The sequence below is a fragment of the Odocoileus virginianus genome, chromosome 28 (assembly GCF_023699985.2).
Source record: "Odocoileus virginianus isolate 20LAN1187 ecotype Illinois chromosome 28, Ovbor_1.2, whole genome shotgun sequence".
Lineage (NCBI taxonomy): Eukaryota > Metazoa > Chordata > Mammalia > Artiodactyla > Cervidae > Odocoileus > Odocoileus virginianus.
The window spans coordinates 24,941,358-24,961,876 of NC_069701.1; the positions used below are offsets into that span (position 1 = coordinate 24,941,358).

The 20,519-nt window shown below is 40.7% G+C and overlaps 1 protein-coding gene across 5 annotated transcripts in view; it reads right to left on the reverse strand.

Moving 5' to 3' along the window:
- The window catches only part of FEZ1 (fasciculation and elongation protein zeta 1), a 42,284-nt gene that overhangs the window by 12,573 nt on the left and 9,192 nt on the right, over positions 1–20,519 (reverse strand). For all 5 annotated transcript variants that reach the window (XM_070457350.1, XM_070457354.1, XM_070457351.1 and 2 more), the window contains 3 exons: positions 15,600–15,699; positions 4,066–4,152; positions 1,999–2,167 (listed from right to left, as the gene is read on the reverse strand). In XM_070457350.1, coding sequence (XP_070313451.1) covers positions 1,999–2,167; positions 4,066–4,152; positions 15,600–15,699 — 356 coding nt within the window. The remainder of the gene's footprint in view (positions 1–1,998; positions 2,168–4,065; positions 4,153–15,599; positions 15,700–20,519) is intronic.

The following is a 20,519-nucleotide window of genomic DNA, read 5'->3' on the forward strand; positions in this document are numbered from 1 at the left end:
TGGCCTGATTGGAACAGCTGTGAATGCAGCGCTGGGGCCAAATCCATGGCTCCCAACAGATTCTTTCTGCTAACACCGCCCTGCCTCCACTCTCTGGAGCCATAGTCTCCCTTATAGGACTCGGTCCCTCAGGTCACGCCTCTGTTTTCACCATTATTCTAATCAGAGTTTGGACTTTTATACCCTGACCATCCCACCTTCCCTCTCATTTGTTAAGTCCCGCTACTCCCATGCAGATCCACTCCCAGGTAACGTGGCCCTTCCGGCAGCATGGTTACCTTTATCCCTACAGATTGATAAATGTATACCCATTTTTGCCACTGGTGTTACATCTTTTAATTTCACACTTCGTCCACCTCTTTGTTTGCAGGATCATAATTACTACAAATCTGTGTCAAGAGTTAATATGATATGCAGATTAAGAGTGTGGACTCTGCGGCTAACCTGCCTGCCTTCAAATTTTGACTCCACCCCTTATGACCTGAAGGTGGTGTAGGGGCAAATATGCATTAAAAATACAAGGCTTGGGGCTTCCTTGGTGGTTCAGCGGTTAAAACTCCATGTTTCCATTGTTGGGGGTGTGATTCAATCCCTGGTTGGGGAACTAAGATCCCACATGCCACATGATGGGAAAAAAAAAAAAAAAGAGGCTTGATTCTCCCTGTCGAAAATAAGGGAAAAGACTTCTCCTCTCCCTTCCCTCCCTTTTCTTCCAGAATCTCTTTCTCTCTCCTTTTCAAATGTGTCATTCATTTTCATGGCTAAATACACCTTCTGCCAGTCTCAGGACTCAGGAATGTTTCCTCAAGGATCTGGGAGCCACTGCTTTGAAAAATCATCACCAAAAAACAAAACAGGGGCCTTACTCATCACCTGACTCCAAATTGCGAAATTTCCTCAATGTAATGGGTTGTGTCCAATTGCCTATAGGTAAAGGTTTTGCAAGCTCTTTCTGTGGATGACTGTGATAAGGAGATCAAATCAGTCAATCCTAGAGGAAATTAGTTCTGAATATTCATTGGAAGGACGATGCTGAAGCTGAAGCTCCAATACTTTGGCCACCTGATGCGAAAAACTGACTCACTAGAAAAGACCCTGATGCTGGGAAAGATTGAGGGCAGGAGGAGAAGGGGACAACAGAGGATGAGATGGTTGGATGGCATCACCAACTCACTGGACATGAGTTTAGGTAAACTCCAGGAGTTGGTGATGGACAGGGAAACCTGGCAGGCTGTAGTTCATGGGGTTGCAAAGAGTCAGACATGACTGAGTGACTGAACTGAACTGAATGAACTGTGATATGCACCATATTCTGGCTTAATGCTTATTTGATAATAAAATCGTTTCCTTTCTCCTCTACTGTGAAAAGGTTTCCCGGGTGGGGAGGAGATATTATTTTTAAATCATATTTCCCCGACAATGGCCTCAAACAAGTCACTTACTGGTTCAGAAACTCAGTTAGCTCAGTCCTAATGGGGTAGCTACAGGCATGAAATGAGATTATGCATACAAAGTTTTAGAACAGGATTTGGCACTCCAAAGCTCTCTAAATAAACGAGCTATTATTATCATTACTGTTTGTAGATATTTTTCATTGACTTTATGGTAGCATCATGTGGGGTTTTTGGGGGGGCGGTGCACTGTGCAGCATGTGGGATCTTAGCACCCCAACCAGGAATTGAACCTGCACCCCCTGTATTGGAAGTGCAGAGTCTTTACCACTGGACTGCCAGGGAAGCCCCCAGCAGGGAAGCATCATTGGGAATAGTGAGTTCAGATTTCCTCTACTTAATCTTGTTCTTTGGTTCATTTTACCATTTTAATTTTGCTCAATGGCCTCCTCCCCACCCTCTGTGACGTGAACTTCTCTACTGATACACAATAAGAACAGTGATGTCAACTCCCTAGATCCGAGGCTCCATTAGTGGCATGTGAAGCACATGCCCTGCCCAGCAGAGCTGAGTTCATCCTTCATGAGTCCACCCCGAGGACCCTCACCTTCGTAGGACCAGTTGTTGTTGAAGGTCTGGGTCAAGGCCTGCATCTCCTGCAGGAGGACGGAGTCCGCCTGGGAGGAGGTTTCTCCCCCATCCTCCTCTTCCAGGACCTCCTCTTCCTCTTCAGGGTCGGGGGAATTCTGCATCATTTCCTCAATCTCTTCAATCACCTGAAGAGGGTACACAAGTGAGCACTCACTCTTCTCTGCTGCAGGGATATCTCAGCGTGAAGGATGATCAATGAAGGATGTGCCTAATTTGCTGTCTTTGTAAAATTCCTACAGCAAAATTGTTACTTAATAAATATTGAATAATAACAAAAATAGATCTGACCAAAGGCTTGCAAACACTCTCCCTTTAATGCAAAGCCCTCTTTAACGTCAAACCTCTTCCAAGAACACCATTTAGATGAGTGCTTTATTGGAAATAAACTGCTCTTTCAGGAAACAAAGCAGAGCTGCCTGGAAGGGAACATTTATTTCAATTTGCTGAGCACTTTCTTCCTGAGTGGGAGAATATTTCATCCACCCAACTCAAACACAAAATCCAGTCCATTCATTGTGATGATGCCTATGACCGGAAATGGCAGTGTTCCTAGGACAGCTCAAACTCATGTACAGTTTTTCACATAGAGGAAAAGAGCTCTGCCTCCAAAATTCACCAGGACAAGACCTAAAGCTGGCCAACAAGTGTAAATAAAGACCATTAAATAATGATAGAGTAAGTAGGGTCTGGACACAGAAAATAGATAAGAAACTCAGCTACAATCTAGACTGTTGTAGGGGACTGGGTCTAGAAGATGAGAGTCAAATTAGATAACTGCCAAAAGGGAAAAAGGTGAACTATTGAACAATGCACAAGACTTTGGACACTAATTGTTCACACATGAAGAAAAGGAAATGAGCAAGGACTACTTCTTTGGAAGGAGCCATTGATGAGTCTGGTCAGAACAGAGCATCTGTATATTTGTCTGTTCTCAATGCTGTGATGCTCCGAGGCCACTGGTTACTGAAGTGGGTTCCTTTATGTTAGGCTGGACCAAAGATAAAGGCACTTAAGAGGTTCCTCCTTTGGAATAATTTCCATTTTATTCCAAAGCTTTCCCATCTCCACTCACAAATTTAAGGGATACTTAAGCCATTCATGGGATAAAAGCAAATGACATGACCCTTCTTTGGAATTTTATGGCTGAGTTCCTCTTTCCCTCGAAGTCGTTATCATTGAACTTGGATCACTGAACTGTATTTCCTCCCAAAATTCACAAGAATAAATGCTAGCACCTCTTCTTTTCAATCCAGTTCCCTTTAATCTCTTGATCCTTATCTGTTTATATCCTACCCTTTACCACAGATATGAAAGATTTTCCTTTTACTGAAAAGCACTTTCTGGCACCAAAGGCTCCCAGTAGAGCTTTTTCAGAATCGCTCTGTGGAAATGCTTGAAAGGTGCCTGCTCAAAGCAAGTGCCCATAAATAGTTGTTGACTGAAAGGTTGAATGAGGAATCTAGAGATCCAGGGGTATTGTCCCTAAGTAACAAATTATTAAAACCAAAATGTAAGTAAGTCAATAAAATGTGAAGCACTATACTTTTTTTTTTTAACCAAATGAGTGTATCTAAGACTCTTTTGGGGAAGGTTCAACATTTTCAATGTTTTATGAAATATGAGAAAATAGCCATCACTTTAAAGCCTCATCTGTCATTTCTATTCTCGTGAGAACAAGGATTTGGGACCCTTGTTTAAGTGTCTTGACACCAAGTACAATCAGTTGCAATAAAAAGGCTTAGCAGGAAATGAAGGCAGTAAACACTGGGCCCCTCCCTGGCTGTTACCAAACACGGACCCTACCCGACACACATGTCAGGGGTTACATTCCCATTTACTGCAGGTGGGTAAACTGAGTCTTAAAGAGACATGCAATCCCTTATCAAACACACTCTCAGTCACGACACAGCCACCACAAGACCATACATTTCTCTGTCACCTTAAAGGGATGTGGCAAGTGCGTACTCAAACTTTTTCTCTATCAAAAGAACTGAAAGTCCCAAGAACCAAGACATATTCATACCTGGTCTGCTGTGAGTAGAGGCTCCTCATTGATTCCAGAATCATGTTCACTCTTCTCATTGAACTCTTCCTCTTCTTTCTCATGGATCTGAAAGGGGTAAGAGAGGGGATGGAATTCTGATTGACCACCAGCAGAATGAGGATTCTCTCCAGTCTCTAGAACAGATGGCACTAACAGAGGCCACCCTGGCCACCCACTGTGTAAAGAGAGAATCTGAGAGGTGTGCAGAGTTTCATTCAATTCCAAGAATACCCTATCCATGCAGCATACATCACTGGGTCCAACATGGTCAGAAAAAGGCAGTAAGGCATGTGTGGCCAGCACCATTCTCATCCAAGGGGAGAAGCATAGTTGTTTAACCCTGAAGGTCACCTTCAGGTAAACAAGGAACCTTCTCAAGGTGAATAATAATGGCAACCAACTCCTGCAGCAAAGGCACATTTGTTTATATAAGGAGTTTCAACGGGGACTCTGTTTCCAGATTTTACTTTAGATGGCACTTTAGTGGCAAAGAGCTTGCCTGCCAATGCAGGAGACATGGGTTTAATCCCTGGGTCAGGAAGATTCTCTGGAGGAGGGCATGGCAATTCACTCCAGTATTCTTGCCTGGAGAATCTCATGGACAGAGGAGTCTGGTAGGCTACAGTCCGTAGCGTCACACAGAGTCAGGTACAACTGAAGCCACTTAGCATGCAGATAGTATAAAGAGTGAGTTGTTTCAGCCCAAATAGTCATGCTTTTAAAATCTGACAAAAAGTCATCGTGTTGTTGGAATCTAGGCACGGTGTCACAGCTGATGAAGGATGTGTCAGAGCTCCACAGGACATGCCATGGAGCAACCTGACCACACACACCAAAGAACAAACGCCAACAGCAACAGCAAATACTGAAATACTTGCACTGTCCCCAGAATTCCATCGCAAGCAAGACTGAAAGTCGACAACCATTGAGGTTCTAGATGTTGAAGACCAGCAAGGTATTCACAACATTTTTGACATTACTACCTGTGTTCCAAGAGGCCATAGCCTGGTACTGATGGTCAAATCCTGCACAAAATAAGTGCAAAGCTGGGAAAGACTGCAGGCCAGAGGAGAAGGGGGGAGACAGAGGATGAGATGATTGGATCGCATCACCAGCTCAATGGACATTAGTTTGAGCAAACTCCAGGAGATAGTGAAGGACAGGGAAGCCTGGAATGCTGCAGTCCGTGGAGTTGCAAAGAGTAGGACCCGACTGAGTGACTGAACAACAAGCCACTAAACAAACTAACAAGCTGTCTGCATCCAGGAGTCTCATTTGAAAGTCATCTCCAGCCTGGCAAGAAGCGCCTCCAGGAAATCTTTCTGCAGACACCTCTCATCCAGGAATCAATTTCACTTGCACACCGACAGCTGGTACACTGGTCTGTCTGACTACTGGGGATTACACATTTCCTGTTCTAATTAGCACCCCCAGGAAACACCCCGGTTCCAGTCCAAGCAGTCATGTCAGAGGGAATCCATCCTCAGAAGCATCTCCCCATTTCCTTAAACTCTAAGGAACTTAGACTTAAACTCTGCCTGTGTTGGCAGGCACCCCTAGCAACAACGTATCGCCTTCTATCTACCTTTGCTTAAAACCAGGACTATGTCATAAAAAAACCAAAAACAAAAAACTCAAACACATCTCAAAGGCCATCTGCTCTCAACCTGGGTAAGGGGTAGGACAGCGAGGTAATGGGATTATTTGAGGGGCTTTTGTGCCAGATGGTGACATCTATTTCTGCTGTTGAACCCATATGCTGCTCTCTCTGCCAAGTCCACCACCTGTGGTACATGCCTGCTCCCCACAGCTCCCAGCTGTGCAGAAGGAAACTCCTGTGGCCATGGCTTCTTCACAACTACTCTCTCATGGCAGAACTTTCTTCAGGGCTAGGAGGTCCTGTGGTAGGAGCTAGGGTCCTGCTCAGAAGTTTTATTTTCTTGTTTGGATTATTTTTTATAATAACATGTAAGCATCTGACAGCCAGTGTCAGTCTCTCAGCAGAATTTTTGTCATAGTAAGTCTGTTTTTTAAATGGAATATTTACATTTCCTGAGATATGGCCAATTTTAGCGAGTTTACCTCACTGACTGTTAATACTGTATCTTTCAACTACCCCAGTCCCCTGCCCAAGGTCCTCCCCCCGGGCTCCTGGTGAAGGCGGGGAGGGAGTTTTTAGGCATTGACCCTTCTTGCCATTCAGACATTATGGAAGCAAGGAAGCTGGGCAGCAGCATGGATGACTCCAAATTAGAGCCTTTTTCCTTCTCTCTGATGCACAGTATACTAGTCTGATTTGTCAGGCGTGGGCAAAACAAGATTTGAGATGAATTGTAAGCTTGTGAGGGCTTCCTTGATGACTCAGATAGTAAAAGAATCCAACTGCAATGTAGGAAACCCAGGTTGGATCCGTGGGTCGGGAAGATCTCCTGGAGGAGAGAATAGCAACCCCTTCTAGTAGTCTTGCCTGGATAATCCCATGGACAGAGGAGCCTACCTGGCCACAGTCCACGGGGTCACAAAGAGTCAGACACATGTGAAAGCTCCTGTGAGTTCCTGGCAACATGGGAGCTATACCTAACTCATACGTCCTCAGATCCCATGAAATTTTTGCAGCTTGTTTTATGTCCCTGGATATGTTCCAGTGTCTCCTAGTTTACACTCTATGGGAACTTGAATAGAATTTGTATCCTTATTGTGTGAAAATTGAATAGATCTTACTTATATTGAATTGGTTCACAGTGCTTTTCAGGTCTACTGTACTCTTCTCTTGTATTCATTCTATTAATTTTTGAGAGTTTGATATTGAAATTCCAATTTAAAATCTTAATTTATTTACTCAAAAAAATAATTTAAGATATAGTGGGACTATATGTAACCCTGTTCTATATTTTTCAATTTGCCTGTAAACTTTCATATTATACTTTCATATGATATGATATGATAATATGAAAGTGTTATCATATTTTCATAATTTAAAAAATATTTTAAAATTAATAAAAGAGGTATAGTGAGGTATAACTAAAAATCCAATGGTAGAAATAAAATGGAAGACCAGAGAGTATTCAATTAACCCAAAAGAAGGCAGAGAAGGTGAAACAGAGGAATAACAACAATAAAAGAAAAACCCAGGTAGAACAAATTGAAATGCAAAATGGTATGCCTAAACACAAACTATTAATGTTAAAAGTTAATGAATTAAACACTATGCAAATGAACTAAACACAATAAACTAAAAAGCACAGATCATCATGGTCAGACTAAACATAAAAGAGCCAACTACATATAATCTATAGAAGATATATTTTTAAAGACACAGACAGGTGAAAAGTAAAAGGATTGAAAACCGTTTACCTAACAGCAAAAGAAAGCTTTTGTGGTTAAATTCGGATCAGACAAAGTAGATTTCAAAACAAGGAGTGTTACCAGAGATGAAGGATATTTCAGGGCTTCCCTAGTGACTCAGGGGTAAAGAATCTACCTGCCAATGCAGGAGACACAGGAAGGTCTGATCCTTGGTCCTGGAGGATCCCACACGCCGCAGAGCAATTGAGTCCGTGCGCCACAACTACTGATCCTGTGCCCTAGAGCCCATGTTCCGTAACAAGAAGCCACTGCAGTGAGAAGCCCATGCGCCACCTACAGAGAATAGCCCCTGCTCTCTACAGCTAAAGAAAAGCCTGCACAGCAACGAAGACCCAGCACAGCCAAAAACAGATGAATAAATAAAATTAAAAGGCATACCATAATGATAAAAGGGTCACTCAGAAAGACATGACAATAATAAAAGTGTGTAATTAATAACATATCTTCAAAATATGTAAAACAAAAATGAACAGAACTAAAGAAACAGACAAATCCATGATCTAATATTAATAATTGGAGATTTTAACACTTCTTTCTTGATAACTGATAAGACAAAGAAACAGACAAATTCATGATTTAATATTAATAATTGGAGATTTTAACACTTCTTTCTTGATAACTGATAAGACAAAGAGAAAAAAAAATCAGGATATAGGAGAATCCAACAATACTATAAACCACCTTAATCTAGTTGACCTGTACAAAACATCACAACTATCGAGTGCAAAATAAGCATTCTTCTCAATAGCACATAGTACATTCAGCAAGATACAGCATACACTTGGTCATAAATCAGTCTCAATATATTTTAAAAGATTTATTTGTAAAGATTTTGTTCTCTGACTAAATTAAATTAGAAATCAATGACAAAATGATATCTATAAACATTTTTCTAAATAACCCATGGGCCAAAGAAGAAAGCACAAGAGAAAAATGGAAAATATTCTGAACTGAATGGTAATGAAAACATACCATATTAAAATTGTGGATTCATTTGAGGCAATGCTTAAAACTTCCCTGTTTTAAGATGCTGTGTTATGACTATGGTCTGAATGTTTGTATCCTCCCAACACGCATGTTGAAATCCTAGCCCCCAGTGTGATGGCATGAGGAAGTAGGGCCTTGGGGCGGTGCTGGGGAGGGTGGGAGCCTCATGAATGGGTCTGTGTTCCTATAAAAGGGGCTCCCAGAGCTCCCTTGCACCATGTATCCTGTGGGGACACAGCCAGAAGTTGGCAGTCTTCAAGCTGAAAGAGGCCCTTTAACAGAACCAACCATTCTGGCACCCTGATTGTGGATATCCAGCCTCCCTAACTGTGAGAAGTAAATTTCTGTTGTTTATAAGCCACCCAGCCTGTGGTACTTTGCTGTAGCAGCCCACATGGAACAAGATCATTTTCTCTAAGTTTGAAATATGATCTAAGCTCCCACTTTTGTTGTTGCTTTTAGTCAGTAAGTCGTGTCTGACTCTTTGTGACCCCAAGGACTGTAGCCCACCAGCTCCTCTGTCCATGGAATTTCCCAGGCAAGAACACTGGAGTGGGTTGCCATTTCCTTCTCAGGGTATTTTCCTGACTTAAGAATCAAACCAAGTCTCTTGCATTGGCAGGCAGATTCTTTACTGCTGAGCCACCAAGAAAACCACAAGCTCTCATCTTAGAAGCTTAAAGAAATGAACGGTGAAGTAAAACCCTAGTTTAAGTACAAAGAAGGGTACAATAAAGTTAAGGGAAGAAATAAACCAACCAGAAAATGAAAAAAACAATGAAGAAAAAAAACCAGAAGTGCTTCTCTGGAAAAATTAATAAAAATGATAAACCCATAAATAAACTATGCAGTGGGGGTGAGGGGAAGGGACAGAAGGAGAGAGAAAACACAAATCAACAATATCAGTAATAAAAAAGGGACCATCACTCTAGCTGTTATTAACATTGAAAGAATAAGAGAATATCAGAAACAAGTTTGTGGTCAGTACATTCAATGACTTAGATTAAATGAATAAATTCCTTGAAAAACCACAATTTACCAAAATTAAAGAAAATCAGCAAGAAATGGAAAATCTGAATAGCCTTCCATCTATTAAAGAAATTAAAGCAGTAATCAAAAACTTTCACAGAGAAGGATGGTTTCACTGGTGTAGTCAATCAAACATTTAAGGAAGAAATAATACCAGCATAACAGAAACGTTTTCAGAAAATAGAAGAAAAATTTCTAACTCATTCTATGACAATACAAGAGAAGAAAACTAAAAGAGTCCTATGAACATAGATGCAAAAATCCTTAATAAAATGTTAACAACGGACTTCTCTGGTAGCACAGTGGATAGAGTCTGCCTGTCAGTGCAGGCAACATAGATTTGATCCCTGGTCCAGGAGGATCCCACATACCACGGAGTAACTAAGCCCGCACTGCTGAACCGGAGTGCCTACAGCCTGTGCTCCACAAGAGAAGCCGCTGCAGTAAGAAGCCTGCACGCTACAACAGAGTAGCCCCTGCTCTCCACAACTAGAGAAAGCCCACGCACGCAGCAGCGAAGACCCCGTGCAGTGATTCATCACATTAACATAAAAAATTGATCCACACACATACATTGCTCGATAGATTTAATTAACACAATCACAGCTGAACTTCTGGCAAGTTTGTTTGTACAAATTTATCAGGTGATTCCAAAATTTATATGGAAATGCAAAGGACCTAAAATAGCCAAAGCAACTTTGAAAAAAAAAACCAAAGTGGAAAGACATATGCTTTCTATCAAGATATTACCATAAAGCTACAGTAACAAAGACAGTAAAGTATTGGCATTCAGATAGATGCCTAATGGAGAATTCAGAAATAAGTCCGCACATTTAGGTTAACTGATTTTCAACAAAGATGCCAAGACAATTAAATATGAAAAAGATAATATTTCCAATGAATTGTATTGAGGCAACTAGATAGCCATACCCATGCACAAAAAAAATGAACCCTGACCTAGCCTAACACCATATACAGACACTAACTTGAAATGGATCATAAATCATATAAAAGCTAAAACTACACAACTTCTAGGAGATAAGAAAAAATCTTAGTGACACTGGGCTTGGCAATTTCTTAAATACTACATGAGAAGCAGAAGCTGTTTTTTAAAACTGAATAAATTGGATTTTGTCTCATTTAAAAGAACATTTTCTCTTCAAAAGATGTGAATAAAGTTTTAACTTTTCTTAGACACGAAAAATAAATCCATAGACAAGAAAAAAATATTCACAAAACATACAACAAGGACCTATACCTAGAATGAATGTGTTAAATTAATTAAACAAAGAGACCATTAGGCTAAGGTGACTTTAGTTCTTCAGGAGGTTCCTTATCGAAGCAAAACCAAAACCTCTAATGCCTCAAGGTTAAGAAGCAAACCAAAGGACTCACTCACAAACAGCCAATCAGATTTTCCCAAATAATACAACCACTCAAGCTAGAGCCAATCAACTTATTTCCTTCCTTTGCTTCCACCTCGTCTCTGTAACGGCAATCCACTCCAGTACTATTACCTGGAAAATCCCATGGACAGGGGAGCCTGGTAGGCTACAGTCCATGGGGTCAGAAAGAGTCGGACACGACTGAGCACCTTCACTCACTTCTCTGTAACAGTCCTTCCTCTAACTAATGTGGGCAGAGCACTCTTAACCACTTTGGGTTTGGCACTGTCAGATTTTAACAGATTTTTGCTCAAATAAACTGTCAAAAATTTAATATGCTTCATTTTATCTTTTAACATGAGGAACTCTAACATCGCTATAATAACACAAACAACCCACTAAGAAAACAGGCAAAAGATTTAAACAGGCACTTCACCAAAGAGGATACACATGAAAAGATGCTCACCATCATATATTATCAGGGAAATGCAAATTAAAATCAAAATAAGATGCTGCTATATACCCACTCAAATGACTAAAATCAAAAAGGCTGTGCATGCCAAGGGTTGGTGGGGTAATTTGAGTTCCAAACTGGAACACAGTTTGGCAGTTCCTTAAAAGTGAAACCTACACTTACAATATGACCCAGCCATTTCACTCATAGGTTTTTATCCAAGAAAAACAGAGACATATGTCCACAAAAAGACTTACACCAGAATGTTCATAATAGCTTTATTTGCAACATTCAAATGCTGGAAATAACCCAAATGTCCATTAACAGGTGAATGAATAAGAAAATTATGGTATATCCATATAATGGAATACTACTCAGCAATAGAAAGGAATGAATGTAGATACATGCAATAAAATGAATGAATATCTAGATAATTATACTGAATTTTAAATAAAGACAAAAAGAGTCCATGCTTCATGATTCTATTTATACAAAATTCTAAAAAATGCAAACTAATCTACAGTGACAGAATCAGGTTGCCTGAAGATAGGGGGTGAAAGGAAGAGTGATGGACAGGTAGACATGCTTGCTATCTTGCTTAATATCTTGTGGTGATGGTCTCACAGACATAAACATAAGTCAAAACCTAGCAAACTGCACAGTTTAACATGTCCCTTTCATTGCATGCCAATTATCCTTCAGTAAAGCTGTGAGTTTAATCTCAAGAGTGCAAGGTTGATTTAACATTTGAAAATCAATTCATGTAATTCATCACATTGACATAATAAAGGAGAAAACCATATAATCATCTCAATAGAGGCAGAAAACAGAAATAATTTGTCTTCAGAGAAATAACAAGAAAGCATCCCACAATTTAAAGTCATGAGCTTCCAGGTTGAAAGGGCCCACGGAGTATAAAGCAGAATGGATGAAAAAATACAGCTCACTCTAAGGCACATTACTGTAAAAGAAATGAGAAAGGAAAAAGAGAATATCCTCAAAGCTTCTAAAAAGAACCAAAAGAGAGTCACATATAAAAGACAAAGAATCGGAATGGATTTGGGGTTTCTCAATAGAAACTGAAAGCTGAAAGATAAGAGAATGGTACTATGCAATTCTGAGTAAATATTCCTTTGCAACCTAAAATAACTCTTATCAATTGAAATTCTCAGTCACATGTATGACAGGAAAACAAAAACACTCTCATCTATTCTAACAAATACATTCCTTCTACCCTTTCTTAAAAATATACTGATTTTTTTTTTTTCATCAGAACAAGAGAATACACCCAGAAAGATAAAAATATGGCAGTCAGGAGGGGAGAGAGAGGCAAGAAGAATTCCCAAGACAAGAGCTGTGCACTAGACCTAGAATACAACCATATTAGTTTATAGAAGATAGAGGTACTAGTTTTGATTTTTTTTTAATTGAATTAAAAGACTGATTTAAAAATATATATATGAGATTTAGAGTTCACTCGGAATTTGGAGTTGAACTAATGATAGATGTACAGGAAACTAAGCATATGAAAACCAAGGCAATTTTTCACTCCGAGTTAAGAGAGGAAGTATTTTTTTTTTTAAACTCCATGATTCAGCAACAACGAGTATTTACTCAGTTATACTCGTATGTATACATCCTCCTCCTCTGCCTCGCTCAGTCCTAGCCGACTCTTTCTGACCCCATGGACTGTAGCCCACCAGGCTCCTCTGTCCATGGGATTCTCCAGGCAAGAATACTGGAGTGGGTAGCCATTCTCTTTTCCAGGGGATCTTCCTGACCCAGGGATCAAGCCCAGCACTCTCGCATTGGACACAGATTCTTTACCATTTGAACCACCAGGAAGCCCAGTATGTATACATAAGATTGATTTAACGAAAAATTGGTGACAAGAGGGAAGGCCAAATGGGAGTAGTTGAGATGATGCGAAAGAATTAAATCTTCTCTTCCATAATAGATAACAAACAAAATTGCTTTTTTAAATAATCAAAGAAACAGCAATATAAAAGTGTTATTTAGGAAACTGTATATACCTGCCAAAAAATAACTAAAAACAGTAGATGTGGCTGCCTCTGTGGAACAGGGAAAGATAAGTCAGGGGCTGCTGTATGTATTTTTTGTTAAGTCTCCTATTATTTTAAAAGTATGATTTGACTTTTAAAATTACGTACACGTGTCACTTTGATTTTATAAAAGCAAAAACGACTCTCTTTGCAGTCATAATTTTACAGCTTCTATTTCATTAAATTGGTTATAGTCACAAGGACAAGCATGAACAGGTTTGAAAGCAAATATAACTGATCCTTGGCAATGAATTAAGTAGAAGTAGAGATAAGAGGACTTGCTAGAGAGAGGCCGACCAGCCGTAGGGACACTGCATGCCAAGGGTGTTTGGTCACCATGTTTTATAGAAGGAATACAGAACATTGGTAACATAGCAAGTCATTTAAACTGAGATCAATGAAAAGAGCTTCTACTGCAATGAATACAGATAATAAAGGAGGCTGAAATAAAACAGCTTTAATCCATCCATTATTGCTACCCCATCCTTTTCCGTGGGTTAGATGGAGAAAATTCTATGAGGAGATCAAGATCATCTTTCTCAGGGTCATTCAGTTTCCCCTGAAATATTAACCCTCTTGAGGGAAATCTGCAAGTGAGGGTAAATTAGAGTCCTTTCGAAGGGGAGGCTATCTTATATATTTTTTTGGCTTAATCCACAAAATGAGTTAGAAAGATGACAAAGGAGATAATAAAGCAGAATCTGCCTTTTGCACCACGACAGGCCTGATTTCATTTCAATAACGAAATAAAATTATTACTGCTTATCTTCTCCTTTGCATTTTGGGTGAGGACTCAACACTATCCATATAAGCACTGAAAGAGAAAAAAAAGCACTCAGGAGTTCAAAACAGGACCCGAGATATCCTACATCCACACTAAGTAGGGTTGTAGCAAATCTCTGAGATTCAAAGTTTATTTTGCCCAGTCAATGAAGCCTCAAGGTTCTGAGTATTTTGAATAGCTAATTATTAGAAGAGTTAGAAAGGCTATATAGAGCCACCTTTCAACAAATCAACTGATTGCTGATCCCTCTGCTGTGCTATTTTGGGCAATGGTCTACAGACATATCACCTGGTAAGATAAATCTGGTTCTTGCCCTTCCCTGGACTCAATCCTGGAGCACCTAGAAAGATCAGATCCACGTCCCTCCCTCATTTGCTGAGCCCACAGAATTGTGACAGCACTTCTTGATAGGGAATTGTCAGATCTGCTTTGCCACTAAAACTAGAAAACTAAGCAGGGTAGAATGAGGCTTTGAGCAAGGACAGATCCATTATATGATTTAATAATACTTTTCTACATGTATATTCAGCTAGGAGGGGCATTTTGGAGCTCCTGTAACCTATGCAAATCAACTCAAAACAAGTATTCTCTTTACTGCTTTTTTCAGAAGCCTGTAGGCTACTTTCTTCCTTGGTGTCAGTAACCACAGACTATGACTCAGGTCCAGTCATATACATGCCTGGTTGGTTAAGTTTCATAAAGAATTCCTCCTAGAGGGTGGGAGGGAGGCCCAAGAGGGAAGGGATATATATACATATAGTTGATTCATTCTGCTATACAGCAGAAACGAACACAATATTGTAAAGTGATTATATGCCAACAAAAAATAAATGAAAAAAAAAAAAAAAAGAATTGCTCTCTATTACATGATGACCTCTTTATTATCTGGGCCCCAACTGTGGCCATTAGCCAGGCTCTGAGCTTGTTGCAAGTCTGTCAATACTCCTTTTTTAACTTTTTATTTTATATAGGAGCACAGCTGATAAACAATGTTGTGACAGTTTCAGGTGGACAGCAAAGGAATTCAGCCATGCATGTTGTCAACACTGTTTCTTGATGGGACTGAACGGTTCATTTTAGATGGGAAACCCTGGTTTGTTTTTTTTTAACCATCATTGTTTGAACACAAAAGAAGCCTGTGATACTCACCCTCCTGTCTGACTTCAGATCACCTAATTCTGTACATTGTAGGACACAGATGAGCAACAGAAGTGACCTGCATTTACACTATTTTACAATCATTCCATTCACCTCATATGCCCTGGATGTCCTCCTTCATCTTACTTTTCACTTCCTCCACAGTCCCTGCCTTCCCAGCAATGATGTTGAGCTTCGTTACATAATGGGGAAGACTGCTGAGTTACTGGATGCTTTAAAAAAAAAATTTTTTTTAACTGGAATCCACAGCTCCTCAAGCCCTGTTAAGTGAGGGGCCCCAGAGGTACCTCAGTGTCAGAGTTGTTGCCATTTAGAGCCTCCATGTTTGGGTCCCTCCAGTCTTCTGAGAGTGAAGGGATGTAATTGTCTGTCAGAGCATCCCAAACCCTGTAAACAAAGAGAAGCTCTCATTAGCGCACATCTGTGGCCTGGCCCCGCCTGGAGGAAGGAAGAGCTAGGCCGGGGGAGGAGAGAGGCTTCTGTGTGTGCCAGGCTGAGATCATCTGCCTTCCAGCATGTAGGAGTGAAGCAGCTTAAAAACTGAATTTCAGGCACTACCAGGAGAGAAGGAGCCAAGAGAATGGACCCTAGCCAGGAACTTCAGGGCCAAAAAAAAAAAAAAAAGGAGGAATTTCTCACCATTGAGATACCAATGATAGCATCTACAATTAAAACACCGCTGACAATAAAGAAACTACTCCAGAACTAAATCTGCCCCTCAACCAAATGACTCCTGTCCTATGAATCTAAGAAATGCTCACGTTTCCTTTCTTATGGGCAGAGAAGGAGAGGAAGAGGGAGGAAGAGAGAGACAGACTGATCTGGGCAGATTTTCTGGCTGAATCTCATTAAGAACAGGGTCATTGTCTGGTTTATAGATACAGCTGACCCTTGAACAACAAGAGTTTAAACTGTGAGCATCCACTTATGTGGTTATTTTTCCAAGGAATATTGTAGTACCAATATTTTCATTTCACAGATCTTTATATTAACTAGAAGTATGGGGGAAAGTTTGTGTTAGTTTAGAGATCACAATTTGTGGAATCAAAAGAACTAGGGTTTGAGTCCTGAGTCTCTTCAAACTGTTTCAGGTTCCTGCCCTTGTCATTTATCAATTCTTTTGTTTTTGAGGCAGAAATAGCAGAAAAATCCACTTCTTAAGGGGTGAGCACCTCTAATCCCCCATGTTGTTCACAGGTTAACTATATTTCAGTTTCAGATGCCTACAACCCAAACAGTCAGGAATTAACTCCTTGACACCTAATGGAGGTAGGGGGATGATGCCAATGTTATTAAGTTTCTTATTACCCAAAATGTTCCAGGGACCCCACGGTGGCACAACCCTGACCTCTAGGAATGCAGAGTCTAAGTGAGCCCTGTCTCCATCATAGAGACTATAAGGAAAATATATGAAAGGAATCAATAAAGACACCAGTGTCTACACAATTAGCTTTTAGTGGGGGGAGATGGGGTCCCCTTTATTATACCTTTTTTAAAATTTCTGATAGGTACATTATCAAAAAGGGTATTCTACAATTCTTTTTGTTTAACTCACTATTTCAGAAAGGTTTTCTTGGGGAAAAAGTGGTAAGGGGATTGGGGAAAATCCTGAAGTCACAAACTTTCACACACAGGAAAATAAATAAATCAGTTAACAGCAAGAATTAATCTAAATCAGTAAACCAAGCTCCTAAAACAACGCTATCCATGCAAGTCAGCAGCACTTGAGTTAATATGAAGTAATGAAATAATGAGGGCTCGATGCAATCTCCTTCAGATGCCTGTGCACATCAAACAGGACTGATACCTGTGAAACAATACAAGAAGGGATATTTTATTTAGATATACTAATATAAGGAAATAGCCATTTAAAAATAAGCAAACATGTACACATATGAATCAAATCCAAAATGTGACAAAGTATGGTTAAGATGCTGAAAAGATAAGTGTATATTATATCTATATACTAAGTATATAGATATATATACAAGTAGATATGTGTGTGTATATATATACATATATATATGTATGTATGTCAAAGCACAGACACTGGACATCAGATACATAAAATGAGGGAGGGGAGTGTTCTTAACATATGTGAAATCTGGAATGATGTACAAGTCTATAAACAGGGAGATTTTCCTAGTTTTGTATGCACCAAATGCATACAATTTGGTGATGAAACAAAAGCAATCAAGAAAACACGATTTAATGGCACTGCTCTGGCTCTCCACTGATCCATTTTTCTCCCTACAATTATAAGGAAGTACTTGCACAGAGCTCATCAAGTGTTCATTAGACATTCATTCAGCAGGATTGAGAGTCTACATCTTAAACATGGGCGATAGTCCAGCCTCCATCAAGCACTATTAGAGCGTCATTAATCCAGCCTAATTCTAAATCCAAGTCTTGTTAGCATGCTAACACCAAGGAGCAAACATGATTTGCTGTCTCCAAGACAAAAGTCCCCGCACCACACCCACCAGGAAGATTGACGGACAAATCCTCCGTGCATCACGGCATTACACTCAGCCTCGAGAAAGAACGGCATGCATGCACGCACTGTCCTTGAAGTCTGACCCTGCAGCAAGTGCCTGGAAAACTGACTCAGCAAAGCCCAAAACAGGCAGGAGCCTTCTCTGCCTCTCCTAGGTAGGATGGAAGCTGGGACCTTGAACAGGGGACTACACACTTTCCAATGACCTTGAACCTGTTTACATCTTTAAAGTGACACATGAAGATGCTCTAAAATCATTTAGGGCAGCAACTTTTCTCGCCTGAGCCTTCACTGACAGACCCTGGATTTCACCTTCTAGTTCTAGATTTTTAGTGACAATTCCCTAAACCTTTATCTCCTTGGGATTTCAAGCCATCCTTGTTCTCTTTCAAGTTTTCTCCTTCCTTTCTCACAGACATATTTTTTATCCTTTGAGGTTCATAAGCAATCTTTAATAGAATGGTTCATCTCTTTGTCATCATTTGCACCCCTTCCCATATTCATTCAGTGCCCGTTTAACAGTAATAACCATAGCAGCCAACCTTACTGAGCAATTACTAAACACAAGCCAGGTACTATCCTAAACTCTCTAAGTGGGTCAATTCACTCATTCCTCACAGCAACACTGTAAAGCAGATGTGGAGGAAAAAAAACTCTGAAACACACAGAAGTTAATTAGCCAATCTAAATTCACCCAGTAATAACAGGGGTAGGATATGAACCCAGGCAATACAGTTATACAGCCTATATTCCTAACCCACTTGACTATTCTTTATAAATTGTATGATTCTCGTGAGCATCAGAACATACGCCAAGTTAAAAATCACAACCGAGAACAGCAGGGCAGCAGCCGCCTCTATGTGAAAGGTCTATAACTACATTATTCTGGACATGGTGCTTTCATCAGTCTATGAGAGCAGAAATGGCAAGGTCAGCAGGCATACACGCCTGCTTTCTGTTTAGATCTCCAGCCCGGGGAAGGGTAAATGGAAGGCAAAGGCAGGCTCACTGGCAGACACGCAGTCCCGGGAACGAAGAGAGGCCTGGGAGGGGAAAACACAAAGCTTTCTGGAGGGAGAGAATGGGTTAGACTTTCGTCCCCAGAGAGGTTGTGCCTCCTATCCTAAGCAGGATCCTTGGGAAGAGATGTATTCCCTGTCAGAAGTACCCTGGGTGGACTGTAAAATTCCACTTCCTGAGAAGCATCCTCCTATTTACTCTTATCTTTGGGAAAGGAGACTTTGAAAGCTATCCACTATTATCTTTCATCAAAAAAATGAAGATTAAACAAGTTCCCTCAGTTCTTGTTATTATCTGTCATGACACCTGAAATCCAGTTTGTTCCCTCGTACATGCTCAGTTGCTTCAGTTGTGTCCGACTCTTTGCAACCCATGGACTGCAGCCCATCAGGCTCCCGTGTCTCTGGAATTCTCCAGACAAGAATACGGCAGTGGATTGCCATTTCCTACTACAGGGGATCTTCCCGACCCAGGGATTGAACTCGACTCTCTTATGTCTCCTGAATTGGCAGGCAGGTTCTTTACCACTAGCGCCACCTTTCCTCCATCTCTATAATAATAGAAATGCCTTTTCAAGTGCATAGTTTATACCTTGGGCTTATATGGTTGCAGGAGACTTGGGTTCGATCTCTGGGTAGGGCTGGAGGGCTACAGTCCATGGGGTGGCAAAGAGTAGGACACGACTTAATGACTGAGTACACATATACCTGTAGAAATGACAAACTGTCTCTTACTCTGGAGGGCTAGGGATTTGGAAAAAGATGCTAGCAGAGGATGAGCAAACTGAACAGAATTCACTGGACAAGTGAAAGTGACAGTGAAGGTCACTCAGTCGTGTCCAACTCTTTGCGACCCCATGGACTATACAGTCCATGGAATTCTCCAGGCCAGAATACTGGAGTGGGTAGCCTTTTCTGACTTCAGGGGATCTTCCCAACCCAGGGATCGAACCCAGGTCTCCCACATTGCAAGTGGATTCTTTACCAGCTGAGCCACAAGGGAAGTTGGACAAGACGTGTACACTAAAATCTGGGTCTGGAACTGGCAACATAGTCATCAAGGCTACATCAATCCTGCTACACACACACACACAGCTATATACATACTCCTGACACTATGGTAGACAGGGCAAAGTGCTCATTAGAATTCCAACTTGGTGACATCTCTTAGGCTGGCTACTGCCTTCATCCAGTGTTTCATTGGTTTCAAGTCAGGCCAATATCCCAGAGAAGGCAATGGCACCCCACTCCAGTACTCTTGCCTGGAAAATTCCACGGATGGAATAGCCTGGTAGGCTGTAGTCCATGGGATCGCTAGGAGTCAGACACGGCTGAGCGACTTCACTTTCATTTTTCACTTTCATGCATTGGAGAAGGAAATGGCAACTCACTCCAGTGTTCTTGCCTGGAGAATCCCAGGGATGGGGGAGCCTGGTGGGCTGCCGTCTATGGGGTCTCACAGAGTCGGACACGACTGAAGCAACTTAGCAGCAGCAGCAACAGCAGGCCAATATCCACACTTAGATGTGTGTTAACATGAGTATACTTTTACTGTTAGCGCTTAGGAATTATGAATTATTAACACACCAATGACTTTGAACAACTTTTTAGATTCTTTCAAATACTTCAATAGAATCCACACTATGTCTGCCTTCCATATAGGGAAACTGAACCTCTGAGAAGAGAATTAA